Raw genomic sequence first — 25736 nt, 5'->3', positions numbered from 1 at the left:
TATGAGGGGGTCCTGGAGGCCCCCCGTGCACCAACAGATTATGGCGCAACCTGCAGCACAAGCATAGGCCTTCATGAATTCTAGAACACTGACGAGCACATGAGAGGTCCGGAATTAATACCCTGATAAGTGAATTGGTTATAAAACAGTACAGCCTTAACAAATACGCACAGACCACAGAAATCTAGGTCCCAGCACCCAGGACCCAGAAATTCTGGGTTCAGCAAAATCTGGCTCTGGGAACTTGCAGGACCCCCCGAGACCCCAAACTTGCCCTGGAAGAGGTGAGGGGTCCTGAGCTCTGCGTCAGGAAAAACCTATCAGACAGGAAGGTCTCATAAGCTACGCCCTCTGCCCCCAAAACTAGCCCCCCCAAGACCTCTCCAGCCAGGAAGCTGGCCCCACAGACCCCCTGAGAGTGTGGCGTTTGGGGCTCCCCGGAGCGCCAAGAAAGGGCATGGGGCTGGAAAAGCTGACAGTCACTTCCTCTGGTCTGGAAGGGACCCGGACAGCTGTAGACATTTTGCCCCTGGAAAGGAGGCACCCTCTGAGGACCTGGACACCCCACCGCCACCACCACCACCACCACCACCCCACCACCACCACCCCCCCTGGGCTCATGCCCTTCCCTCCCCAGGGACAGCCTGGCTCCCCCTCCCCCACCTGCTCCCCCCCCCCCAGGGAGTGGGATTCCTGGTTGCCAGGCAACCGTGTCAACAAGCCCCAGGGAGTCAGGGCTCTGTTGGAGGCTCAGACCCTAGAAAGTGGAAAGTATTGGGTGTACAGAAGGGGATGGAGGGGTAGCTAAGAATGGGGTGGGGGAAGGGAGCTGGCCGCCAGTAGATGCCATGCTGTGGCTCTGCCTCCCGCGCACAGTGGGCCAGGATGTGGCCCAGGGACTGGGGCCGGAGGTGCCCTGGGCTGGGAAGGGGCCCTGCAGGACTGACCCAGGACCCTAGGGGGATTTCCCTCTCCCCACTCGTGGGACCTAACTGGTCTGTCACCACCCTGGGCTCTGCTCTCCCTTCCTGCATCCTGACCCAGACAGGGACAGGCTAGGAGGGCGGGGTCCCCCATTATCCCACCCCCACCTCACCTTAGGCAGCAAGCCAGCTGACCATTCTGCTTTCAGCGCCCCTGGAACACATGTAGGACCTTCCACAGACGCACAGATGGACCCATACAAGAACATACAAACACTCGCACACCCCCTCCATCTCCAGCCCCTAGACTATAGCAGCCCTCGGGTTCCAGGGGTCTGGGGGTGCGCTGACGGACTGGCAACCACAGACATGGGGGCCTGGGGCACATCAAGGGTCCCAGAATTGTGGGGAAGGGTCCACCAAGCCTCACTCACATCAGTCTAACACTGGCCTCCACTCCTGTGTAGGGCTGGAGGTCAACTCAGGGGTCTCAGCATTTTCTCAGGGGACAGAGAAGCAGCCCGTGGGCAGAAAGGGAATTTTGTGAAATTAAGTGAATCAGAAATTTCTGGCTGACTGCAAGGATAAATAGGACGTGTGCTAGGCTCGGCCAAAGGTGCAGAGTCTGGGGCACCGTGGGTCCAGCAACCGACTCTTGATTTCTGCTGAGGTCGTGAGCGGATGCGCGTGGGGCTCCCGGCTCAGCGCGGGAATCTGCTTGAGAGTCTCCCTCCCTCTGCCTCTTGCTCCCGTTGCGCGCGCCCGTGCACTCTCAAATAAATAAATCTTAAAGAAAAAAAAAAAAAAAAAAAAGGCGCAGAGGCTGGAGGTGCGGAACCTCAAGCCAGCCGCGGGGAATGGAGAGCCGCCAGGCCAGAGGGGCTGGCAGGTGCCCAGTGGGACTCACTCTCCCCACGCAGGGCCCAGGATGCAGGCTCGGAAGGAGGCCGGGCGCAGGGGCCCGCGGGATCGAGCGGGAAAGGGGTCCCGTGAGGAGCGAGCCAAGGGGCCGCCCGCGGCGGAGCCCCCCAAGCCGGGTTGGGCCGTGTCGCTGGAGGGGCTGGCGGCCATGCGCCCCGCGCAGCGTCGTCGTCACATGCTCTTCGGGGACCTGCTGGAGGACGTGGGCGCGGCCGCGTCCATCTTCCCCCGCGAGTCAGTGGAGCTGGGGTACCGCATGCCCGACCTGCGCGGCTGGACGCAGTCCCTCGAGCTGCCCGCGGCGCGCCAGGACCTGCTCCTCGGCGTCCTCAAGGCGGCCGAGGCCCGAGGACGGATCCGGGCCCTGCGGCTGCGCTACATCCGCATGCGAGTGAGGCCCGGAGCCCGGAAGGAAGGGGCGCGCGGGCGGGAAGGCTGGGGTGCGGGCGGGGCGGGGAGACCCGGCCAGGTCCGCGGAGGAAAGTGGGGGGGGGGGGCCAACCGGCGGGGGGGGCCGGCCCGGGCGCCCCGCAGGAGGGGCGGGCGGAGCAAAGCAGACGGAGGCGTAGACTCGGAAACAGCCCTGACCCCCGCCCCGCCCCGCAGGCGGAGGAGATCGCGCTCCTCGTCCTGCAGCAGAAGTCCGCGCGCGCCGCCATCCGGCTGGAGCTGTTCCTGCCGCCGCGGCTGAAGCCGACGCGCATCCCCGACCCCCTGGACCGGCAAGAGGTACGCTGAGGCCCGGGAAGGGGGGTTCCCCGCCCTCCTCTCCGCACCCCTGGCCCCAGCCCCTTTCACCCGCAGAGGAGGCGCGTGGAGACCATCCTGGAGGAGAAAGTTGATGGCAGCATCTTCCCCCGTTGACTGGGACCCCACAGTGTGCCAACGCGCCCCGCCTTCCCACATAAAGTTCTCATTGTCCAAGCGTCCCCTGGTCGTTACGCTGCCTCTCTCCAGGCTCCCCGAGAAGGAAAGGGACAGTGTGGCTGCAGCCTCCCTGGCATCCGACGTCACAGACATCTGGATACATGGCGCCGACGCGGGAGGAGGGGAGGGGGGTCCGACAAGGTAGAAGGAGGGGCAGGTTCGGATCAACATCGCACGCTGGTAACCCCTCAAATCCCGCGCTGCCCCAATCAGGCAACCTGGTGCCCTGCGGGTCTCGGACAGCCCCTTGTCTGAGGGAACAGGAGTAAGAACTGGGCCAACCACTGTCCCAACCCCAGCAGCGAAGAACAAGCTCAGGGAGAAAGTGGGGCCCACCTGGGACCCCACATTGTAGGTTATTCCTTCAGGGGTCAGAGAGGAGGGTGACATTCTGGGCAGGACGAGGGACTGCACAAGCCTAAGGTGGCATTTGAAGCCAGCTGTGCCCCAGGGTCCTCCGGGGGACCATGGTGGGGGAGACTGGGGAACGGGAGACCGACTCAGGAAGGCCCCTGCTTCTCCAGACAGAAAATCACCTTTTCATCCTGAACAACCTCCGCAGCTCTGCCCTGTGCCCCTTACGCACAGACGCACATATAGAGGAAGGAAACCACCCATGTCCCGTTCTGACACACCCTCCTCCTGTGGAGGCTCCAAGCACTGAACTTGGTAGACAGATTTTCCTGTAGAGAACTTACTCTTCTCTCTGACACACAATTTTTGAGCCTAGAACTTGGCCATGTCTCACCTTTCTTCCCTCCTAGTCCTTAGATGGCCACAGTGGTGGGGCCTGACAGGATTGAAACAACTCCCCCCAGGGGGCCAGGGAAGCCTACTGAGTGGCCCTCAGGAAGCCCTTCTCCCCCGTACCTGACCCTTCACCCTTTCTGTGCTGCTGCTGCCCGGGCCTCGGTCAGTGCAGGTCTAGGATGAAGGGGAGAGCTGTGCGGGCTCCAGAGGGGAGGGGCGTGGTTGAGCAGAGCTGGGGAAGGAGGAGCAGGGGCAGAGGAGGGGGCCTGCGCTGAAAACAAATCACCAGGGAGAGGGAGGCCTTCTCTCTGTCATGAAAAGGATAACGGCCAGCCCTGACCCTCCAGGACCCCAGCACTCTGTCTCTTGGGCATGTACTGACCACCTAGGACCGTTCTGTCTGTTTGGTAAATGCAGACCTCATTCCATCACTTCTCTGAGTCTCCATTTCTTTGTCTTTAAAACCAAGATCTTGAGGGTCTCACCTGAGCCATGAGTGAGCACAGTGAGGGCTCCACAAGGGTGTGGTCCCCCTGCCTTGGGCGATCACACAGAACCCCACGGAGAAGACCAGCCAGAGGGTGGCCGAGGGCAGCTCTGTACCCGGCACTGAGCCGACACATGGCAGGCGGGCCCTTTGAGCCCCACACAGGGAGGGGGGCCCTAGGTCTGCAGAGGAGGCCAGGGCAGGTGGCTGAGGTCATTTCCGTGGGGCCAGAAGAGGCTTCTGCTATGGGAGAGCAAAGCCTGCAGGCCAGAGCCCAGCATCCTGGGTACTGTTCCAGGTTGGCTGGATTCCTGGGCCTGTGATCAGGCTCATGCTCTGGACAGAGGGTCCCGGTGTCGAATGCCACGGCCACCGCACCTGTCACACAACCTGCAACAACTCCCTGCTCAGCCCGTCTGGGCTCCCCGCCCTGGAAGATGGGTATGCTCTGGGCAGAGACACACTCACCAGAGAAGACGCAGGACCACCAGGATAGCTGGGGTGAGGGGAATGGAGGGCAGGCCCGAGTGGCCAGAGGACACGGGTGAGTGGCCACAGAAGGTGTGGCGTATGGAGGGCTGAGAGGCAGGGCAGGGCAGTAGGGAGTAGCATGAGTGGGCCTCGGAGTGTGCTGCTGAGCTGCCCCATGATCAGCTGGCCTCACATTTCTCGGGGGGCGGTGGAGACACCACAGCAGGCTCTGGGAGCATCCTGGCTGTTCGTCGGGGCACAGCTGTGGCCTGGCTCTGTAGGACCCGTCTCTCAGGATGGTGACCTAGGCTAAACAAGAATCAGCCGCCCACCAGCTGGACAGACTTCCAGTCTTTGCTCTGGCCTTGCTGTTGGCCCGGCAGCCAGAGAGTCTTGTGGTCATGCTGGCCAAGGCCCCCGGGGCTCACAGCACCAGGAGGCACGTCAGCCTGCAAGGCCCCCTCACCTCTCTGACCTTGTCACACACTCTCCTCCAGCTTGGCCTCCCCTCTCCCAAGGCCCCTGCCTGGCCGTTGTCCAACGCTCTCCTTTGCTGAGTGATGCCTCCCTCCTCTGCTCCAAGGTTCTCCTTAGCCCTCCTGACCCCTACCCCAGTCTGCCAGCCTGTTTCTTGTCTGCCCCAGGGCGGGTCGGTCTCGCTCGCTGCTGGGGCCCTCAGTCGGGCGCACAGGGAACACCCAGATAATTGCTGAATGAATGAGCACATGTAAAATCACCACTTCCCTGGTCACCTTGAGTTCTGAGAAAAGCGTGCATATCGACTTGTGCAACTGAAAGGCATTCTGTGAGCCGGCCTCGGGCATCAGGAGCCCACCGGGCGGAGGGCCTGCAAAGGGCCGGGCGATGCTCATGGTGCAAGGCCGGGGGCACAGACCCTCTGCAGATGTTTCCAGGGCAGGGTCACCGCCACGCTGACACTGGCCCAAAGCATGCTGGGATAAGAAAGCTAACTGACAGCTGTAATGGGTCATAAAGTATCAGGAGGGTCAGCCAGAAAGAAGGGACAGGGCATCGTGGCAAAAACGGGAGGGTGTGGCTTTAAACTTGAAGACATAGTGGGGCAACTGGAGGCTTCGGAAGAGACTCAGCCTGCCCCGCAGACAGGAACATTCGGTGACTCCGGACGTAGGAACCCATACCCTCGGCATCGGACCTCGGCATTAGACCCCCTTTCCTGGGGAAGCCCCCTCGAGCACGGAGCCGGCATAGGCTTAACCCCACTTTACAGGCGCGAGTCCACAGTCGTAGAGACGCTTAGGGCTGGGCCTGGAGGGACCCCTGAGGCTTGAGGGCTCTTGGGGTCAGGCACTGGACCAGAGTCTCATGAACACCCACAAGAATGGCAAAGCTGGACTGGCCCCCCTGAATAGAGTGGGGGACACGGCCACACCCCCGTCTATTCCAGTGCCAGCTCAGGCCGTCCTGGGTCCAGAGACCCCGTTTTTAGCCCCTCATCTCCACGGGCTACCCTAGGCGATGGTGGGGACCTGGGCGCCCCGACGGATCTGCCGGGTGCTGGGGAGGGGGCAGGTGGGGACTGAGGCCAGCCGAGCGCGGGGCGGGGCGCGCCTGGCAGGGCGGGCCGGGCGCCTCCCCGCGCGAGGAAGTCCCGTCCCCGCGCTTTGGGGAAGTGCAGCCGAGGCGCCTGCGCACTGCACCCTGCGCCCCCTCCCCGACGATCCAGCCGGACCTCGGGGCGCGCGGGCCAGCGGCGGTGGCGCGAGCGGCTCGGGAGCGCGGTCGGTGAGTGCGCGCGCGCGCGCGCGGCGCCGAGGACGGCGGCCATGCCCCTCCGGGCCCCGGGGCCGTACGGGGCGGGAGCCGCGGGAGCTGGCGCCGGGATCCGCACCCCAAGGACTCCAGCCGCGGGGTCCACGTGGACCCTGGGCCGTGGCGGGACTGGAGCCAGTCCCCCGCGCGTGGGGGAGGGGGTGCTGCAACCCGGTTCCCCTTTTTCTGCGGCTCAGAGCCTGGGGAAGTGATTGCTCAAAGGGGGGGCCGGAAGAACCCCCGTTTCCGCGTCTCCCGCCCCCCCCAGCCTGGTGGGGAGGGGCCGAGGCGGGACACCCTGTCCGCCCCCACCCCCATCCCTTTGGATCTGGCAGCCACTCACCCTGCAAGGCGCAGGGGAGGCGCTGCGCCCCCGACCCCAGCTGATCGGGGGCTCCCGGCGCCGGCCTCCCTCCAGAACGCCGCAGGAGTACCTCCTGCCGTCCGAGTCGAGTCCCTGCTGCTGCAGTGCACGCCCCTTCGGCAGCCAGGGTGGGGCCCAGAGGGAACCTGGCACATCCCGCCCCCACCTCGCCTTTGGGTCCATGGTGAGTGGGGCGCCATGGCGAGTTCCTTGAGACAGGGGTGGGGGCGTCAGAGGCTAGAGGAAGGGGCCCCTGAAGAAGGAGACAAGCTCTACCAGGCCAAACCTTGCCAGCAGCAGGAGGAAGAGAGAAATAGGTTGCGCCCACCACTGCAGAAGGGGGGTGGGGGCAAGGGTCACCAGGGTTAGAAAGACCTGGCCTGCCTTGGAGGAGTCAGGCTGGGGCTCCCCCCACCAATCAAATGGGGGGCAGCAGACCTCAAGGGTACTGAGTACCATCAGAATCAAAGAAAGGAGCCCCTCTGTCAGCCCTCCACCCAAAGGTTATGGCATTTTTTTCTGGGATTGTCACATTTTCTTCTTTTTTTGGACTGGGCGGGCTCAGGGACGTTCTTTTTCCTTCTGCGGAGAGTACCAGCTGCCCCCAAGGGAACCTCTGTCCCCAGAGGCCAGGCTTGCTGCCTGTCCAGCCTCTCCCATCCCAGACTTGGGGGCCAAAGCCCCCAAGGGGCTGGGAAAGAGGAATGCTTCACCTCCCAAATGCCAGGATGGGGGGCAGAAACCCCAGTTCAGACCCTGTAGCCCCTCAAGAGAGAGTGGGCGGCCAGAGAACCCCAGCCAGCCTGAGGAGGGCGCAGGGAGCTAGTCCAGGCCTGCAAGAGGCGCAGAAGACACGGACCCCAAATGCAGCCTCCAGCCCTGGGACCCCCCTGGATCTGCACTCCCAGACAGGGCCCCTCCTCTAATTCAGAGCTGAGTCTTGGGGTGCTGGGGGGAGAGGGGACAGGCCCTGCCCCCACTCACAGTGGGTGGGGGTGCAGAGGAGGAAGAGCAGTTTTCTGCCCAGCTGCCAGACCAGAGGGTGCCACACCCCTTCCTTTCCCCGAGAAGCTTGACCCCTGAGGGAAAGGCAAGCTGTCAGCTGCTGCTTCCCCATCTGCCTGCCCAGTGTCTCTGGGCGAGGGTCCCCTCGCCCAGGATCTCCGGGGAAGTCAGGTAGCTAGCTGGTCAGGGGCCTCAGCCCCAGGGGACCCTACACAGGGCAGGGCCTCTGCGTGCCCAGGCCCTGGAGACAGGGGCGCTCCGGTGTACACGCCGTCCCGGTGTCCCTGCTGCCCAGAGACCTGAGACAGTCCCAAGACCTGCCCAGCCGTGGTGCCTGTCCTAGAGCTCCTCCTGCCTTCCCTCGTACCCTGGGAGACCCCGAGAAGCCAAGATGGCCCAAATGGGGATTGAAAGTCCACAAGCTGCGGGGTGAGGCCAGCAGGGAGGGTGGTGATGACCGGAGAAAGTAAAGTGAGAGCAAGTCGTGAGCCTCCAGGCACCCAGATGGGTGAGGGCAGGACCGGGGGCTCAGGAAGGCCCTTGTCCGCTGTGCAGGGGAGCCCCCGGGCTCTGTGTGTCCTCACTTAGGCCGAGGTGGGCACAGGCAGGGGCACAGGCAGGGGCCGTGGTGGGAAAGCATTCAAAACTGCCCCCAGGGCACTGATTGACTCCCTCCTCATGGTGGAGACTCTGGGATCCGTGGTTGGCCTCATGGGGGGATGGAGGTGGGAGGGTCAAGCTCCTCACCCTGTCTTGGGACTCCAGGGCCCAGGGCGCCCTGCATGCCTCCACCCTGAAACATGGGTACAGATACTGAAAAGAATGCTGACCCTCACCTTCTCCAGCAATCCCACATCTCTGACTCAGGGAGCAGGACACCCCAACCCCTTGCGACCCCCCACGCCCCTCCACCACTGGCACCCCAGGTCGCATTGGTTTCCACAGCCTGGTGGGGGTGGGGGGGAGGGAGGCTGGGAGCCCCTGGGCGTGGTCAGGCACCAGCTGGGGGTTGAGTCCTGGAAGCAGGGCCCAGGACCTAGGGCTCAGGATCTAGAAGACAGAAGCCATGGGCTCATGGCTAGGGGGTTCATGGCCCTCCTCCCCCACGCCCTGCTGCATTTCCCACACCCTGGGAAAGTCCTGGCCCACTCCTCTCCATGCTGCAGGCCTAGTGACCTGCAGACAGGCACTCCCCATGGGGAGCAACCCTCCCCCTGCCCCCACCCACTGCAGAAAACCCAGAATGGAGGGAGCTGGGGAGGGGGTCCAAATGTCCGGCCACCACCCTCATGCATTAACCTGAGAGCCCCAGACCAGTGGGGCCCCCAGTCCCCTTGGGAGGGGCCAGGAGCCGGAAACCAAGAAAGAGGAACCCAGACTTCCGGCTTCCCAGGGACGGGGCAAATGGGGGTGTCCCGGAGCCTCCTGTGGAGATCTTGTCGGGGCCCCTCCTCACCGGCCCTGTCCCTGCTCACGGCGCTGGTGGAGGAGCCTGAACAGAGTGGGGGGCAGGGGAGCAGGCCCCCAGGGGTCTGGGAAGGAGGGAGAGACTCCAGGACAAGTGGAGGCTACAGTCCCAGGTTCTCAGCGAGAACCTCCACCTCTCTTCTCAGACTCCCAGGCTGTGGTGACGGTCCTGGCGCCAGCACCACGGAGCCCGGGCGACCTCCTCCTCCCACCCATGCCCACCCCACATGAGACTGAGAAGCAGGTGCACCACCTCCACCCCTGCCTCTGCCCCTCTTGTGGGAACGGGGGCGGGGGGAGCAAAGAGTTGGGAGGCTGGGAGGTGGGGGTTGCCCACCCAGGGGAGTCGGGGGAAAGGTGTGTGGGCCATGGCTCTGGCCTGGAGCTGAGGAAGCTTCCATGTCACCAGCACGTAGGGCCGCAGGAGGCAGACCAGCCCCCCTCGATGTCCAGTCATGATGCAGCCCCCCCGGCTGTCCCCAGCCGCAACCCCTGCTGCTTGTGCTGGTGCTGCTGTTGTGGCTGTTCCTGGTACGTGGAGTCTGGGGAAGGGGGCGACCCTGGAACGTGGGAACTTGGGGGGGCAGGGCCGGGGGGGCGAGCTGTGCAGATGTGGGGCTGAGGGCCTGCCCCCAAACCCTCAGATGGCCTCTGAGGCATCACCTGAAGGCAGGAGGCCTTGCCCCCCACAGCTCTTATTCAAGGGCTCCTGGGCCCTGCTGACCAGGGGCCAGTGCCCAGACCCCTCTGCATGTGTGGCTTTCAGGCGTCGAGCGCCCGAGGGTGTGTCCGTGTGCAGGCACCTGGCCAGTCCACCGGGTGTGCCACATCTGTCCATTTACGCAGCACATGCAGACGCCGCTGGGACACAGCCTCAGCTGGCCCTGGGGTCCCACAGAGGGACGAGACAGAAGCCTGTCCTACACAATGTTAGGTGAAGCGACAGTGAGCAGCCTGCCAGAGGGCGGGGGTGGGGCCCCCAGGTGGTAAGCGGGTTCTGTCCGCCTGCAGAGAAGCTGTTGGGAGTTTTCACTTGACAGAGGCCTAGCCCTATCCAGGCTTTCAGCCCATGGGGGTTGAGTGGACAGTGCTGTGGGGACTCAAAGGGGGATGGTTTTTTTTTAAGATTTTATTTATTTGAGACCGAGAGAGAGAGAGAGAGAGAGCGTGGGCACAAGTCGGGGGAGGCAGAGGGAGAAGCAGACCCCCCACTGAGCCGAGAGCCTGCTGTGGGGCTCAGGCCCAGGACCCCGGGATCACGACCTGAGCCCAAGGCAGACACTTCACCGACGGAGGCTCCCAGGTGCCCCTCAAAGGGGTATGGGCTGACCAGTGAGCAACTCACGCACAAGATGGGAGAGGGGTGGCCACGAAAAATCAGGACGCACTGAGACTTTGCCTGTGGGACCGAGGGAGAGTTTGGGGTCTAGCAGGCAGGGTAAGAGAGGAACGGAGTCTGTCTGGCTGTTTGGGTTTGAGATGTCTGTTAGACATGCGGGGGCCGTGGAGGGAGTTCTGGCTGGAGGCAGGGCTGTGCCCTGATGCCAACATACCAAAAACGCGTATCTTAAGAAAGAAAGACGCTGTTACTTTAGGGACCCTTTAAACATGATGTAGTTTGGGGGCGTCTGGGGGGCTCGGTTGGAGAAGCATCTGCCTCAGGCTCAGGGCGCGATCCCGGCGGCCCTGGGTTTGAGCCCCGCGTTGGTCTGCTGCTCAGCGGGGAGTCTGCTTCTCCCTCTCCGCGGGCTCCTCCCCTGCTTGTGCTCTCTCTCAAATAAATCAATGAAATCTTTTTTCTTAACGCAGTAAATAAATAAACACAATGTAGTTTCAGGGAGTCTCCCTGCTATGTAAATACTTGGGTACTGCGGACACACACAACCCCGAGTGAAGACGCGGGTGCTTGAAGGCTCAGCCCTTCCGGCGGGTGGGACAGGAGCGGACTGCGGAGCGGCCCTCCTGCAGGGGATTCACGCAGAAGCTGAGCTCCCCTTGCCCTGTGGGTGCGAGCGTCTGTGCCGTGGGTGGGTGCGCGCGTGTCTGTGCCGCAGGCGGGTGCGTGCGCGCGCGTGTCTGTGCCGTTGGTGGGTGCGCGCGCGTCTGTGCCGTGGGTGCGTGCGTGCGCGTGTCCGTGCCGTGGGCGGGTGCGTGCGTGCGCGTATCTGTGCCGTGGGCGGCTGCGTGCGCGTGTCCGTACCGTGGGTACGTGCGCGCGCGTCTGTGCCGTGGGCTGCTGCGTGCGCGTGTCCGTACCGTGAGTGCGAGCGTGTGTCCGTGCCGTGGGTGAGTACGTGCGCGCGGGTGTCTGGGCCATGGGTGCGTGCGTGCGCGTGTCCGTACCGTGGGTAGGCGCGCGCGCGTGTCTGTGCCGTGGGTAGGCGCGCGCGCGTGTCTGTGCCGTGGGTGCGTGCGTGCGCGTGTGTCTGTGCCATGTGGGTGCGTGTCCGTGCCGTGGGTGGGTGCGTGCGTGCGCGTCTGTGCCGTGTGGGTGGGTGCACGCGCGTGTCCTTGCCGTGGGTGGCTGCGTGCGCGTGTCCATGCCGTGAGTGTGTAGGTGCGCACGTCTGTGCCGTGTGTGCGTGCGCGCGTGCGTGTGTCCGTGCCATGGGTGCGTGCGCGCGCGTCTGTGCCGTGGGTGCGTGCGCGTGTGTCTGTGCCATGTGGGTGCGTGTCCGTGCCGTGGGTGGGTGCGCGCGCGCGCGTGTCTGTGCCGCGGGTGGGTGCGCGCGCGTGTGTCTGTGCCATGTGGGTGCGTGTCCGTGCCGTGGGTGGGTGCGTGCGCGCGCGTGTCTGTGCCGCGGGTGGGTGCGCGCGCGTGTCCGTGCCGTGGGTGGGTGCGTGCGCGCGCGTCTGTGCCGTGTGTGCGTGCGCGCGCGTGTGTCTGTGCCATGTGGGTGCCTGTCTGTGCCGCGGGTGGGTGCGCGCGCGTGTCCGTTAAGTGGGTGGGTGCGTGTGCGCGCGTCTGTGCCGTGTGGGTGCGCCCGCGTGTCCGTGCCGTGGGGGCGTGCGCCCGCGTGTCCGTGCCGTGGGGGCGTGCGTGCGCGCGCGCACCCAGCGCCGGTGGACCGCGGAGGCCAGAGCCCCCTCTCTCTGCGGGCAGGGCTGAAGAGCGGCGGCGAGCGTGGCGGGTCTCCCGGGAGAACAAGCTGCAGCCTCTCCCGGGCTGCGAGGCATGGTAGGTGTGGCCGGCCGCGTGCGCGCGCGTGTCTGGGGGACGGGGCGGGGTGGGGGGGTGCAGGCCTGACCTGGCCTGGCGGGGAATGCCCACAGCGCCACGCCGAGCCCCGAGGAGGTGCGGAGCTGGGCGCAGTCGTTCGACAAGCTGATGCACAGCCCGGCGGGCCGCAGCGTGTTCCGGGAGTTTCTGCGCACGGAGTACAGCGAGGAGAACATGCTCTTCTGGCTGGCCTGTGAGGAGCTCAAGGCTGAGGCCAACCAGCACGTGGTGGACGAGAAGGCCCGGCTCATCTATGAGGACTACGTGTCCATTCTGTCCCCCAAAGAGGTGCACCGCCATGGCGGCCCAGGGCGGGGCTGGGGGGGGCGGGGGCGGGGACACCTCCAGGGCCCCTGACGCCGGCATCCCGTCCCGCAGGTGAGCCTGGACTCGCGCGTGCGCGAAGGCATCAACAAGAAGATGCAGGAGCCGTCGGCGCACACCTTCGATGACGCCCAGCTGCAGATCTACACGCTCATGCACCGGGACTCCTACCCCCGCTTCCTCAGCTCCCCCACCTACCGTGCCCTGCTGCTCCGGGGCAGCTCCCAGTCCTCCAGCGAGGCCTAGGCTGCTCACCCACGCGCAGCGGCACCGACCCAGCCGGCAGGAAAGGACTCGGTTACCTGCACAAACCTGTGCCAGCAGGCGTCCGGCACGGCCACGGGGGCCCAGCACCCGTGGGGGCAGTCCCAGACTGGAGCGCCCTCCCGACGCAAGGGACATGGTACCCTAAGGTCCTGCTGAGAGGCAGGTGTGAGGGCCTCTGGGACCAAGCAGCCCCTCCCCAACCGGCTCCCTGCTGGCGGGCCCGGGGCTCCTGCTGGGGGAGAGGGACCCTCCCAGGAGTGCTCACGGACCCAGCGGCTTCATGGGGGGGCCTCCTCCCCGGCAGCCGGGGACCTTGAAAAATGCCTCTGATGGGAAGCAGAGCCTCTGTGTCGTCTAGTTGGGACACGAGGAGACCCTCTGACTCGAGCTGTCTGCGCCCAGATCAGACCCAGAACCTCAGAACTAGGCTCAAAGCAACAAGAGCCAGTTTCTTTTTTATATTTTCATGAAGTTTAAACCTGGAAACATGTCTTTACTGTATTTTATCAAAAAAGAAAAAGATGTTTTCATATTTATCTCCATTCCTTCTTCATCCAAAATAGGATCTTATTATTGAAGATATTTTTAAAGCAAACGTTCTCTCCTTTCTTTTCGCATTGGGGGAGATTGAAGAATGATGGGTTGTCCCAGACCGGTGCAGGGAGTAGAGGAGACCAGGCCCCGCTGGGCAGCTGCGCTCACCCATGGGCCAGTGAGGGGGCCAAGGTGAGGGCGGGGTGCTGACAGGGGCAGCCTCCACAAGGCACACGCGCTTGCCGCCCCATCGCCCGAATTTCTGGGAGGCACAGGGACTCAGACCTGCAGCAGGTCCAGGGCCCACCCCATCCGTTCCATCATCAGGAGCAGAGGGTCAGGGTGAGGACAAGTCCTTGAGAAAGGCTGGGGACCCAGATGCAGCCTCCTGCCCATAAGCCCTGGGCCCAGAGCTGTAGTGCCTGGGGAAGTTTGGGAGGCCCTGGGTCCTCTACCTAAGGCCCCCTCCCCCCGATCCCGTGTGTGTGCATGCCCATGCTGTGTACCCCCAGCAGCTGCCCCTTCTCCACGGGCACACCCAGGCAGAGTCCGCCCCCCATGTTCTGAGGCCCGAGGGCTCTTCCCTCCATCTCTGTTCAGTAGAACCAAACCTGAGTGTCACCTGATCCCAAGGAGAAGAGTTGCCATCCCCCTCCCGTGGAGCGGGGGAGGGCCAGACAGTGGGGCCAGAGGACCCAGGTCACAGCCCGACTGTGCATGGTCCACCAGAACCAAGGGTCAGAAACATCAGAATGGCAAACAGAAACATTTAATAATTTGGGGGAAAGAGGAAGAAAGGTATACCGCAGGCAAGGTTGGGGAGCAGGGTGCGCAGCCCTCTGGGGAAGTTCAGGTGGGCACAGGGCGGCTGCCGAGAAGCGGTGACTGTCGACAGAGGACACGGGGAGGCCGCGGCACTGTGCTGGCCGCAGCCTGAGGCTTCACGCACATCCCAAGGCTCAGCAGAACTGCACGGGGTGGATGAGTGCGGTCAGCCCCGTGCAGACCATGACCCCCGCAGGGCGAGCAGCAGGCCTGGGGTCTCCACCCACCTCCTCTGAAGCCCCAGGAGGCTGGTGGAGCAGGGCTGTCCCCCATCCCCCCGTCACAGGGGTCCCACACCTGGGAGGATGGAGACACCCACCTTCAGAGAAGGCCCGCCCACCTACCTTCCAGCGATTTCCACACTCATTGCAGACAACGAAGGTGGTCATGGGCTCATCAGAGCTGCGCGTCTGCACCTGCCGGGAGGGCTATGGTGAGGGGGGCCACCCCCAACCCCAGGGACTCAAGCCACTTGGAGCAGGAGGCCCCGAGGTACAGGTCTTCCCTTGAGTCCCAACGCAGGGAGGCTGCCGTACCCTTGAGCGGTGCTGGCATGGGAGACCCTCCGCCCCCCTGGCCGACCTGCCGAGGCTGCCGCAGCGACTCCAGTCGCTTAGCAGGGGGCCCAGTCGCATCTTGAAGTCCACGTCACTGTCCACCTCCACGGGTCCGAGCATTGTCCAGGCAGCACAGCACACCCCCCCATGTTGTTGGCCAGCAACAACATCCCCTGGGCACCCCCATGCTGGGGGAGGCCACGTCCCCCAGTTTTAGTGCCCAGAGCAAACCACCCCCGAAATGCTGCTTGCGGGGGACCAGGGGTGTCGGGCAAAGGAGGAGGTCCCCAAGGTGACTCTGCAGCCCTGTGCCTTTCACTATGCATGTGTCCAGCGGTCAGCGGACCTCACCCCCCACCCCAGGGGCAGGCACAGGCTGCTGGAGCATGACGGAGGGGCCGGGGCACACCTGCGTGTAGGTACAGTTCTTCCTCCTGCACTTTCCGCAGGTGAACAGGTCCGTCTGAGTGCCCCCCGTGCGGGCCATCTGGTGCTCCCGGATAGCCTCCTTGGTCATCGCCTTCCGGATCTCCTTCAGCTCATCACTGGCCATCTCCTGGACAAGTCACCACGTACTCACCACAGTGCGCGCGGGGGGCCCCACACCCCTCCAGCGGGACTCACCTCTGATGTCATGACCGCGATCTGCTGGGGTGTGATGGCGCCACACAGAACGTTCCGCCGCAGGTCAGGGTTCTTAGCGTCCTTGAGGTTGGAGATGCGGCTCCGCACACGGTTTTTGTACTTCATGTCCGTGTTTCCCACATCCCGGAAGATGCGTGCAGGCGTTTAAGGACCTGTCCAGAGCCTAGTGTGGCTGCCTTCCACCCGCCCATGGGGCCAGCCAAGGGGGGCCAGCGAGGGGAAGGGGCCCAGCAACACAGTCTGCCCCCCGCGCCTGGCAGCAAGGGGAGAGGCTGCTGAGTGGGGGTCCCCACTGGACTCAGGCCCAGCTGTAGCTGCAAAGCCCTGGGGGACCCATGCCCCGGTGGACTCAGTCCCTCAGCAGATCCAGGGAGGGCCCCCCAGGTCAACCGACCCACCCCCTGGCACGGTCCCCAGGGAGCGAGTCCGGCTGTCCTCCTGACTCCACCAGAAAGCCCTGGGTTCCAAGCCCCCGCATAAAGGATATATTCCTCAATCTGGGCCGACAGGCCCTCGCAGTCCGCGCCAACAGCCATGTGGTCATCTGCGAGAGACAGCCCGGACTAATGGCCCCCCAGCCGCACCCCCTCTGCCAGCCACCCAGCCCCCGAGGCCCAGGACCCAGGTGCTCTGCTGGACCAAAAGGCCCCCTGCCCGCCCCCTCCCAGCCCGGGCTCAGCTGCAGTGAGCTAGGGGAGAAGGCTGTCCCCCGGGCAGGCCTCGTCCAGTCTACCGCAGGACCCCAGGTGTGTGTCGGAGGCGCTCACGGTCCGTCCGCAGAGCTGCAGCCAGCATCTCCCGGCACTTGTTGCGCACAGCGTCGCATGTGACTGGCGCTGGTGGGAACGTGGTGATCCTCGGTGCCGACGGCATCCTGGGTAGCTCTGGCCTCTTGCGGCTGGAGAGAGACAGGCCCCCCTCGGGCCGTGTGCACCCCGGGGACACATGGGTCCCAGAAAAGCCAACAGGACAGCCACAATCCCTGTTCCTTCTTACCTTGACAGCAGCCCGTGGTCCTGCCCCACCCCCCCGCCTCCTGACTCCAGCCCACCATGCCCCAGGGGTCTGCCCAGCTGGCCAGAGGAAGGAAAGCCCAGCGGGTGGGACTTCCCAGGTGGGGAGAGCGGGTCCCTGCCCTCCATGAGGCCAGAACACAGGGCCACACCACTCAAGACCAGGTGCCAATCCAGGGAAAGGCAGATGGAGTCGGGGGTCGCCCAGACCACAGGTGGCCCCATCCAGCAGAGATGCCCCTGGAAGGGCTGGGCACTCCCCACAAGCTGCCTGACAACTGCATCCACCAGCCCTCCCCCTCACACCCCTGCATCTCGTGAGCCCCACAAGTCAGGGGGAGCAAGGGTCTCCTGGAGGGAACAGGTGCTGACGGGCAGATAAGCCCACAGCCCTGCACAGCTACTCGGAATCTAGAGATCAGCCTTGGCTGGTCTCCTGCCACTTCTGCCCCGTGGGGTCAAAGGCAAAGCAGCCTATGGGCCATAGCCCGGCTGCATGAGGAACCCCGGTCTCCATGACTGCCCTCCCTGGGGCCGCAGCAGCGAGGCCTCAGGGCCCCCAGAACTCGCAGCCTGGGGCACCCAAGGGGGAAAGGGGTTCAGCAGCAGTGTGTTCCAGCTAAGGGGGCTGCTCAGCCAGAGCTGGCCAGTGAGGAGACCCCAGGACACGGATGTGGAGCTCGGGGAGAGCTGCAGAGGGTAGACACAGCCTGACCCTGCAGATGGTTGGGGCTGGGAAGACACAGGGTCCGGAGGAGCTCTGGAAGAGAAGGGAGCAGCAAGAGGCCCCCCAAGCCAGGCACGGCCCCCCCAGGGAAAGTTCCCTCTGAGAAGTGTCCATGTCAATGGTCTCAGCAGCCCCAGGGCACAGGGAAACCTGCCCTTCCATCTGCTGAGCAGGAGGGACAGGGGCGGGGGCAGGAGCAGGAAGGCAAGCAGCAGTCTTCCAGGTGCGCTACCTGGGATCCTTGGCCTCGGGGGGCTCCTTCGAGGACGATGGGGGGAGAGGCCCGCCCCTGCTCTGCTCCCTGGCTTTGGCATCAGAGGCGTCTGCAAGTGCCAGGAAAGGAGGCGGCTGGCTAGGGGTGCAGAACCGGAGGGCAGGGCCAGGCTAGGGAGGGGGGCAGATCGCCCCCACGGCACAGCCCTGGTCACATCACCAGCTCTAGCACCCCCACCCTCAACCCACCTGGGACCCTAGCTGTTGAGACTTCTGCACCTGGGGCCGTCTGTCCTCCCTCCTCAGAAGGTCCCAAGACAGCCCCACACCCCTTTCCTACCCCTCACCCAGCCCGGGAGGCCTCTCGGGGGTCTGCCGTCTCAGCAGACAGCACAGCCATCGGCCCGAAGTGACCCTTGAGTCCAGAGTCCCCTGTCAGCCCCCACAGACGGAGTGTTTGAACTTGGAAACAGACCAGGCGTGGTCCCTCCCCCACTGGGCCCTGGGGGTCACAGTGAACCGCCGTTCACAAGGCTCCTGAAACCCGAGGCAATGCTGGGGGACCGTCCCTGAGGACGAGGCACAGCCCCCCCACCAGCAGAATAAACACACTTGCCCAACACGTAGGCCACCAGCCACTCAGGACTAAAGACAGACCCAGGACACCAAGCTCTATTCCGCAAGGGGCTGGACCAAGCCCAAGACAGGCTGGGAAGGGGTGGGGCCCTCAGGGTCGCCGGGTGGGCGTCTTCCCACCCCAGCTGTCTCCCCTCCCTCTCTCCCCAACTCCTCTGGCCCCTGCCCTCTAGCTGCGCTGACCCCCTCTCTCTGTGTGACCTCCCCACTCAGGTCCCTCCAGGGCCCCTGGCCACCCTCAAGTGCACTCCTGCTACTACCTTCAGCATTCTTTTCGAGCTTTTCGATGGCTCCCCTGGTGTCCTAGCCCCAAGCCGTCCCGGACCAGTTCCGGAACACCCCACTCCCAGGTGGCCCTGGCTCAGGAACAGCACTACCCGCACCCTACACAGTGCTGACCAGCAAGGGGCCCCAGCTCCCGGCCCATGCCGCCTGACCCGCACCCAGGAGCTTCTTCCAGGACTTGATCAGAGACTTGGCCAGCGCGATGACCTCCTCATCAGAGCTCTGCTTCCGCAGGGCGTTGACAGACATGCCAACCCGTGTAGACTGCAAAACAAGCAGCCTGGGCTGGGGGGGGGGCAATGGGGGGGGGCAATCACACCCTCCTCACAGACCCTCCAAGGCTCCCATGGGGCAGGGAATGGGGACCAGCTTGTGCAGTGGATACCCTTTCTGAGGGCTTCTGTCCCATGAGGAGCCCAGGAGCATCAGCGAGAAACACGGTGGGTTATCCTTAGGTGCCCCTTTGTCTTCCTGAGCAACAGACAGAGGCACGGACGGTGTCCTCCAGGACAGACGTTTGTACCAACCAAGGCCCCGAGGCAGGGCCAGCAAGCCCTGCCAGGTACCCGGGAGCTGTCCCAGGCAGGGGGCGCGCCCAGCCCTACCTGCAGCAGGTTCAGCGTGACGGGCATGGCTTTCAGTTCCCGCAGCAGGTCCACGGCTCCCTCCTGGAAGGAGAAGGGGGACCTGCATAAATGACTTCGAGGTTTCTGTGGCCAGAGCCCCTGCCTCCTATAAAAGAAGGCGGGGGGCACAAGGAGCAACAATCTGGAGATCCACCTGGGGTCAGATGCCCAGAGAGGGCCAGAAGGAGACGGAAAGCAGCTTGGCAAACTCAGTCCCAGGACTTTGGGTCACTGACCAAGCGACGGCTGCAGGAAACAGCCCCAAGGACCGCAGTCCCTCCCCAGCAGGAGGGTCGCACCCAGGGGAAGGTGTGGCCCCAGGGGCGCTCACTGCCCCATCCAGTGTCCTGTCCCTTGTGGTGGGCTGGGCAGCTTCTCCCTGAAGCGGATCACCCACCAGCTGAGAGGGGTCAACCCGGCAAGGTCAGTATCCCCTGCAGAGGCCAAGCGCTACTGCCATCACATCCATACGCGGACTCCTGTCCCACGGCCCCAAGCTTCATCAATCCCTCCAGGCCCTGCCCTAACCCTCGGACCAGCCACCGTCCCCTCCTTGCCCCTCCCACCCCACATCTGTTTCTTCAAAGCCCTCCCCCACACCAAGGCCACACACCAATGGGCTGCTCTCTCCATTCCAGGCTCAGCTTAAGGTCCCTCAAGTGTGCCAAGCGGCTCACCTCAGGACCTTTGCACCTGCTGCCCCTGCTGCCAGAAACACCTCCCAAAGATCTACAGATTTGTCCTCCTTCTTTCAAAGTTTATTCAAAGGACACCTTCTTGGCAAAGCCCCTTCGACTTCAAGCGATGACCACACCCCACACAACACCTCCAGCCGCCTCCCTTCTTGCCTTCTTCGGAGGCTTCTCTTCATAACACACGGGTTTTCATGTGTGGGTCTTTCCCTTGACGTGAAGGGGGCAGAAATAACCCGACCCAGCCACCCAAGGTTGTGAGACACGCACATCTTGCAGCCCAGGCCGTGGGCAGGGCTGGCCCTGCCCCATCCCCCAATCGGGGTGGTATCTATGCTCTAACCCCGCCCCCCACGTCACCCCCAGCAGGCTCTGCCCCTCAGGCTGCACAGAGTCCAGCCCTGAAGTGACCTCCTCAGAGAAAAAAAGATGGTCATCAGAGCCAAAGACAGGGCTGCTCACTGATCAGTTTTCTGTGGGCGCCAGACCACTGGCAGAAACACCACTCCTGACTTCCCAGTCACGGGTCCCAGATCCCCACAGAGCCTCCCAGGCACTGGAACTTTTGGTAGCTCTCTCTCTGCCCGCACCACAGCACCCTCAAACCCCAGGCGCCTTCCGGGCCCAGAGGGTGCTCAGCTCCCCCTCCTCGTGCTCCTGCCTGGACACACCCTCCCCCAGCGCCACCTGCCCCCGCCCAGCCCTGCACGGACCCAGCTCTGACCCCACCTGGGAGATGTTGTCTCCTTCAAGAGAAGCAGCAGCTTCTTTCTCTGGTCACCTCTGGATACGGCTCCGGGTTGCTCCCCCCCACCCCCGCTCTGTGCTGCCCACGGCCTCCCAGGGGCATGAACTCAGAGAGAGAGAGAGAGTGTGTGTGTGTGTGTGTGTGTGTCTGTCTGTCTGTCTGTCTGTAGGGGCTGCCGTTTGCTGAACAAATGAGGGGAACCAGCCCCCTTTTAGGTCCCAGTGTCAAACCCTGTCCAGAACCTAGTCAACAAGGACCCATGAAAAGCCTGCTTAACCCAAAAAACCACTCAGAGCCCAGAGCAAGCAGACAGTCCTGGAGGGGCCGCCCAGCATCTCAAGCCCATGATGGAGCCCCTCCACCACCCTAACCAGTTGCCCCCAGTCTTGGGGGGAGAAGGCTGTGTTTACAGAGCCTCTCAGGGAGCCGGCCAGGACCCCTCCCAACATCCCAAAGGCAGGTACCACCCACCAAAGATGCGTCCATGGGAGGCCAGGTAGGTTGTCAGAATCTCAAAGCTGAGAAGGGGCTGACGTTGGAACCCCATCTGCCTGGTTCCTCTTAGAGACCACAGCACAGCCTCCCCCAAAGACTCACTGGCCAAGGACACAGATGCCAGGCAGCACAGTGGGCACAGCTGGACGCCGGCTCTCCCCACGGCACTCCCAGGGGTCTACCCCAGGGGTCTCTCTACAAAACTACCCATTCATTCCCCAGTTGCTGCCGGCTGAGTCCTGGCTAGGAAGGGAAAGAATTTATTAGGGAAACCTGGTTCTTGTAGGGCGGGGACAGATACAGGGTAAAAGGGGGCCGCTCCGCCGAGAAAGGCCCTGGCCTGCCTGTGAAGGGGGACGCTGAGGGCCACAGCCCCAGGCAGACCCGAGGGGAGGGACGCGCAGCAGCTGGGGTGGGGGGTGGGGGGTGGGGGGCGGGGAGGGGGCGGGCAGGGGCGTCCAGTCTCCCACCCCGAACTCCCGCAGGCTCAGAAAGGAAGTGGGAGGCCTAGGGCGGGACAGGAGGCTCAGAGTCGGGGTCGGGGCTCCGCGGAGAGTCCTGGGGGCGGGGGCGGGATGAGCTGCGAGGACGCCCAGGCTGAGACCGAAGGAGGCCCGGAGGGCGGGGCAGCCAGGACGGAAGGTCTGCACGGGCTGGGGCGACGGCAGGGCCTGGAGGGCGGCACCCAGAACGCGTCCGCGGGCCGGCTCCGGCAGGGCTGGGGGCGGGGGCGGCCTGGAGTTAGGGGGCCCCGAGGGAGACGGATCTCAGGTCTGCGGGCTCTCGGCCTGGTAGCTGGGGTCTGCGTCCAGAGAGCGCGGCTCCCGGGACCGGGTCCAGGCCCGACTGCGGCCTCGGCCGCGGGTGCGGGAGTGAAGGGCAGGGCTGGCCCAGGGCAGGGGTCTCGGCCACCGACGGGGGTCTCCCCACGTCCCGGGAGTCTCTGCTGGGGCGGGGTCTCGTCCTGCCCCTCGGGTGGTCTCCCCGACCCTGAAGGGGGCTCGGCAGGCTCGGCGGGGGTCGGCGGGGCGGGGGTCCCGGGGTCCTGGCGGCCCGCGCCCCTCACCGCACTCTTCTTGGTCACCATCTTGTCCAGCCTCCGGGCGATCCGCGCAATCTCCTCTTCCTTGCCCATCATCGCCTCGGGGGCAGGGCCCCCAGCGCCCGCCGCGCCAGCCTCAGCCTCGGGGCCTGGACCCCTGCCCCGGCCGACGCCGTCGCCCGCACCCGTCGCAGACGACGCAGCCCCGCCGCGGTCGGGAGACCCTCCGTTCAAACCCCCGGCCCCCGCGGTCGCCGCGCTGCATCGTGGGACATGGAGTTCCCGCGGCCTCCCGCCTCGCGCGCGCTCGCCCCGCGCTGGACCACAACTCCCAGAAGCCACGCGGAGTCGCATGGCTTCCTGGGAAATGTAGTCCCGCCGCGGGCGGTCGCCGGAGACCGACGGGGCCGCAGGACTCGCAGTCCCACAAGCGCCCGCGCGAGCCCGCGAGCCCGCGAGCCGGCTGGGGGCGCTGCGGTCGCACCGAGGCCGAAGGAGCGTGCCGGGCGGGCGCGACCCCGGGTTTGTGCGCCCGCGACCCCTCCTCCCCGGCTCCGACCCCGGAGCGGCCGGCGGTCCGACGGCGTAGCACCCGCAGAGGCGCGTTCGGGTCCGTCGCCTGCCCCCGCCCGCGTGGCGCCCTCTTCTTCCACCTTCCGCTGCCGCGGGACCCTGCGGGAGAGCTCGCGACCCCCACGCCGCGCCCCGAGGCCGCGCGGACCCCCTGCGCGCTCTGGCCTCGATGCTGGTCTCTGAGCGCTGGTGCGTGGCGCCCGCAGGTGGGAGGGGGCAGTCGCGGGATGCGGGGTCCGAGGGAGCCGGGGGACTCGGAGAGGCCGTGAGAGCAAGTCCCGGGCCGCCTGCGGCGTCCGCTCCTTCGCGAATCCCGGGCTCCGCGCTTCAGACAGTCCCTTGACCCCTCGGTGTCTCTGTGTCCGCGACCGTGAAATGTCTGCCCCGCGGCGCTGCTCAGATGCGGTCATTTGATAAACACCACGCGCTGAGAACAGGTCAGGGGACACCGCACGAGCAATCAGTGGTCACCTTTGCTGGGGGCGGTCCCTGGGAATGGCCAGCCTGCACCTAGCTGGAGGGCCGGCCGCTGCAGGTAGAGGCCTGCGGGGCGCGGCAGAAGGGGCAGATCCAGCATCTCCTGCGCATATCTGCCGCGCACTCAGTGATGCCATGCTGGGCGGTTTGCTGGACAGGGCACAGCTCTGGGGGAGGGTACGAGCCAGGGCACTGATGTCTATAGTGCTGTGAGCCGCACAGCCCCAGAAATTCAGGCCAAGTAGCTGTGAGACCGGGTGGTAGATGGGATGACCAGTCGGCTGACCAGGCCTTGGACTCTCGGGGGTGTTAAGTTGATTATGACTGAGCTTTCCAGCAGCCAGAGTGAAAAGGAAAACAGGGTTACTTCTGAGATTCCTTAGTAATCATAAGGGAAAAGCACGGAATTCCTAAGAGGGAGCAAAGGTTTTCCAGGACAGAGGCCCTGTGATGGTGAACACATCACCACGTTTCCAGACCAGCTCTGGTTCTGCCCCTCACTGTGCTCTGGCGCCATAGCTCTGACCCTCCCAACCAAGCAAGTCCTTATGGCCAGAATCCCATGGTCTGAACCTGTGTGCAGCCTCTGAGGGTCTGGCCACACCAGGGACACAAGGAAGCTGGAGCTGTGCACCCTCCAGCCCTGCTCTGCACAAGCAGTGACTGGTGAGAACGGGGAGCTCGCTGGGCTCCTGCACAACAGACACCAACAAGAACCCCAGAGAATAGCACCTCAGAAATTCACCCTGGCCCCCCATTGCCCACAAGGACGTGTCCATGGAGGCTCCCCAGCCAGGCCTCTGAGAAGACAGGGGTGAGCTGATTCAGGGGATTTCTTAGAGCAACCCCTGGTGGTGCTGAAGACCTCCAGCCACCACAACCCAGCACCCTGGGATGCTGAGCTCAGCCATAGCTTCTGACAAAGCCTGGACCACAGGGGAGGGAGGGCCGACAGACCACTCAGCCTCTACACTCCTGAGCAGGCAGGTGTATGTCCAAGAGCACTCAAAACAGCTTAAGGTCCCTCAAACTGGAGTCCGAAAGATCAGCACAGGCCTCTCTGAAGCATCACCTGGTTCTCAAGAGGGTTCGTGCCAGACACTGGACCTTGGCCAAGGCCTCGATCGAGGCAGGGTCTGGGCTATCAGCACAGCCACCCTCGGGCAGGTCATTGTCAGGCCCAGCCTCAAGGTCAGTCCCCACCTGATCTCCACTGGACAGATGAGCACCAGGTGCTGGGGAGGAGAGCAGGCAGGTAGACAGCCTGGGAAACCAGTGTGGGGCTTCACCCTTGACCCTGCCTGGGAGCACCTGCTGGTGACCTACGGTCCCACTGTCTGTGCAAGGGACTTAGTATAAGGAATGCCTCTCTGTGGGGCTGGTTGAATGGTTTAAGCCACAAAGATGTAACTAAAGCATGACCAAGGGAGCTGGTTAAAAATGAAGACTCTTAAGGGTGCCTGGGCGGCTCAGTCAGTGAAGCATCTGCCTTCAGCTCAGGTCATGATCCCAGGCTCCTGGGATCAAGTCCCGCATCAGGCTCCCTGCTTGGCAGTAAGCCTGCTTCTCCCTCTGCCTGACTCTCCCCCCGCTTGTGTTCCCTCTCTCCCTGTGTCTCTCTCTGTCAAATAAATAAGTAAAATATATTTTTTAAAGTGCTCGGGTTTCTATATCACACTTTTTTGTTGTTTGCTTTTCTATATCGAACATTTTAGGAAATATTTAAATACCTGTGTTTCACTGTAACTGGTATCCCTTGTAACCCTACAAGCTTTCCTTCCTGCACTGCCCCATTACATGGCCCCAAAGTGAGGACTTGGAGGAGAGGGAGGACTAGAGCCCTTCCGCCAGAGTGGAGATCCTGGCCTGGCTGCCTAGGACCCTTTGTCCTCCAGGAGAAACCAGATGGGGTCCACCTCCGGGGCCTCTAGCGACAGACCTCCTAAGGAGCCCAGCATGTCCCCTCCGTGGATCTCCACTGAGATTGGAGACAAATGGAGACAGAGACACTGGGGCCTCAGCAGGGCGATGGCCAGGAGGTGGGGACGCCCTGCAAGAGCCAGGCCCACAGAGGGCTGGGCTGGGGGCTGTTAGGGAGTGTCCCAGGAGCCTGGCCCCAGGCAGGGCAGGTGACGGGAAAGAGGGAGTCAACAGAACAAATCGGGGGTACGGGGCAGAGGAGGCAGGGTACTTCCAAGCTGGAGAGCTGGGGGCCACAGCTGTTCCCCTGAGACAGGAGCCCTGAAACCTGGCAGGTCAAGCCCTGCGTGGAGGGGGTAGGGCCCCAGGCAGCATGAATGGGAAGCCCCGGGTTTGGGTAGGATGACCCAGGGGCATAGCCTGTGTGTCCCATGATGAGCAGTGGCCTCTAGGTGGCGGGCGGGAGCCACAGACCAGCTGGCCGGCCTGGTGTCCACCACCCTCCCCCTAGGGAGGTGCAGTCCATTCTGGCCACAACTGTGAAGCGGACCCAGTAGGACAGAGAGGCCCCCCATGGGTGGGAGCTGCGGGGGCTCCCACCCTCACCAGGGCTAAAGCTGGGGCAGCACCCACCAACCCCAAAACTCAGTATTCCACCGTCAAAGTACTGGTCTGGAGGCCCCCATGAGTCCATGACCCTGGGAACCTTGCTCAGGACGTTCGCAGCCTGCCCCAGACCCCTCATGGACCCTACCTGACCTTGGGAACTTCCTCCTCCAAGAAGCTGCCGGGGGGGGGGGGGGGGGGGGCC

At 64.2% G+C, this 25736-nt stretch overlaps 3 protein-coding genes across 6 annotated transcripts; 2 read left to right on the top strand and 1 right to left on the bottom strand.

The window, feature by feature from the left end:
* Positions 1-1766: 1766 nt before the first annotated feature.
* On the top strand, positions 1767-3933 carry LKAAEAR1 (LKAAEAR motif containing 1). Its single transcript, XM_059407489.1, has 3 exons — positions 1767-2235; positions 2451-2573; positions 2649-3933. Exons 1-3 carry the CDS (start codon positions 1852-1854, stop codon positions 2706-2708), a joined length of 567 nt encoding a protein of 188 aa, XP_059263472.1. The 5' UTR covers positions 1767-1851; the 3' UTR covers positions 2709-3933.
* Positions 3934-6145: 2212 nt separating this feature from the next.
* Positions 6146-13453, top strand: RGS19 (regulator of G protein signaling 19). 3 transcript variants are annotated; one of them, XM_059407486.1, is made up of 6 exons: positions 6734-6818; positions 9253-9350; positions 9516-9637; positions 12210-12284; positions 12380-12614; positions 12705-13453. In XM_059407486.1, the coding sequence occupies exons 2-6, from the start codon at positions 9321-9323 to the stop codon at positions 12894-12896; spliced, it is 654 nt and encodes a 217-aa protein (XP_059263469.1). In that variant the 5' UTR covers positions 6734-6818; positions 9253-9320; the 3' UTR covers positions 12897-13453. The 3 variants fall into 3 exon arrangements, with proteins under 3 accessions (XP_059263471.1, XP_059263470.1, XP_059263469.1); XM_059407488.1 differs by lacking the exons at positions 6734-6818; positions 9253-9350 and adding an exon at positions 6146-6243; XM_059407487.1 differs by lacking the exon at positions 9253-9350 and having other exon boundaries at positions 6733-6818.
* Positions 13454-14198: 745 nt separating this feature from the next.
* On the bottom strand, positions 14199-22214 carry TCEA2 (transcription elongation factor A2). Of its 2 annotated transcripts, none has more exons than XM_059407484.1 (10): positions 21980-22214; positions 18958-19020; positions 18511-18616; positions 17451-17541; positions 16246-16376; positions 15966-16022; positions 15458-15612; positions 15243-15386; positions 14621-14692; positions 14199-14419 (listed from the first exon to the last, which is right to left on the bottom strand). In XM_059407484.1, the coding sequence occupies exons 1-10, from the start codon at positions 22049-22051 to the stop codon at positions 14411-14413; spliced, it is 900 nt and encodes a 299-aa protein (XP_059263467.1). In that variant the 5' UTR covers positions 22052-22214; the 3' UTR covers positions 14199-14410. The 2 variants fall into 2 exon arrangements, with proteins under 2 accessions (XP_059263467.1, XP_059263466.1); XM_059407483.1 differs by having other exon boundaries at positions 15243-15389; positions 21980-22213.
* Between the last annotated feature and the right edge of the window lie 3522 nt (positions 22215-25736).

The sequence above is a fragment of the Mustela nigripes genome, chromosome 7 (genome assembly GCF_022355385.1).
Source record: "Mustela nigripes isolate SB6536 chromosome 7, MUSNIG.SB6536, whole genome shotgun sequence".
Classification (NCBI taxonomy): Eukaryota; Metazoa; Chordata; class Mammalia; order Carnivora; family Mustelidae; genus Mustela; species Mustela nigripes.
The sequence above is the reverse complement of the archived record's forward strand: the minus strand, read 5'-3'. Positions and strand labels throughout refer to the sequence as shown.

Bases quoted from the DNA above. Each gene is read 5' to 3' on its own strand.
- RGS19 (XM_059407486.1), top strand. From the start codon at position 9,321: ATGCCCACCCCACATGAGACTGAGAAGCAG. The intron at 9,638-12,209 runs GTACGTGGAGTC...CTCTGCGGGCAG, and splicing joins TGCTGTTGTGGCTGTTCCTG to GGCTGAAGAGCGGCGGCGAG. The intron at 12,615-12,704 runs GTGCACCGCCAT...CCCGTCCCGCAG, and splicing joins CCATTCTGTCCCCCAAAGAG to GTGAGCCTGGACTCGCGCGT.
- TCEA2 (XM_059407483.1), bottom strand. From the start codon at position 22,051: ATGATGGGCAAGGAAGAGGAGATTGCGCGGATCGCCCGGAGGCTGGAC. The intron at 17,542-18,510 runs GTGCGGGTCAGG...TGGCACTTGCAG, and splicing joins GTCCTGGAAGAAGCTCCTGG to ACGCCTCTGATGCCAAAGCC. The intron at 16,377-17,450 runs GTAGCGCACCTG...GTCTCTCTCCAG, and splicing joins CCCGAGGCCAAGGATCCCAG to CCGCAAGAGGCCAGAGCTAC.
- LKAAEAR1 (XM_059407489.1), top strand. From the start codon at position 1,852: ATGCAGGCTCGGAAGGAGGCCGGGCGCAGGGGCCCGCGGGATCGAGCG. The intron at 2,236-2,450 runs GTGAGGCCCGGA...CCCGCCCCGCAG, and splicing joins TGCGCTACATCCGCATGCGA to GCGGAGGAGATCGCGCTCCT. The intron at 2,574-2,648 runs GTACGCTGAGGC...TTTCACCCGCAG, and splicing joins ACCCCCTGGACCGGCAAGAG to AGGAGGCGCGTGGAGACCAT.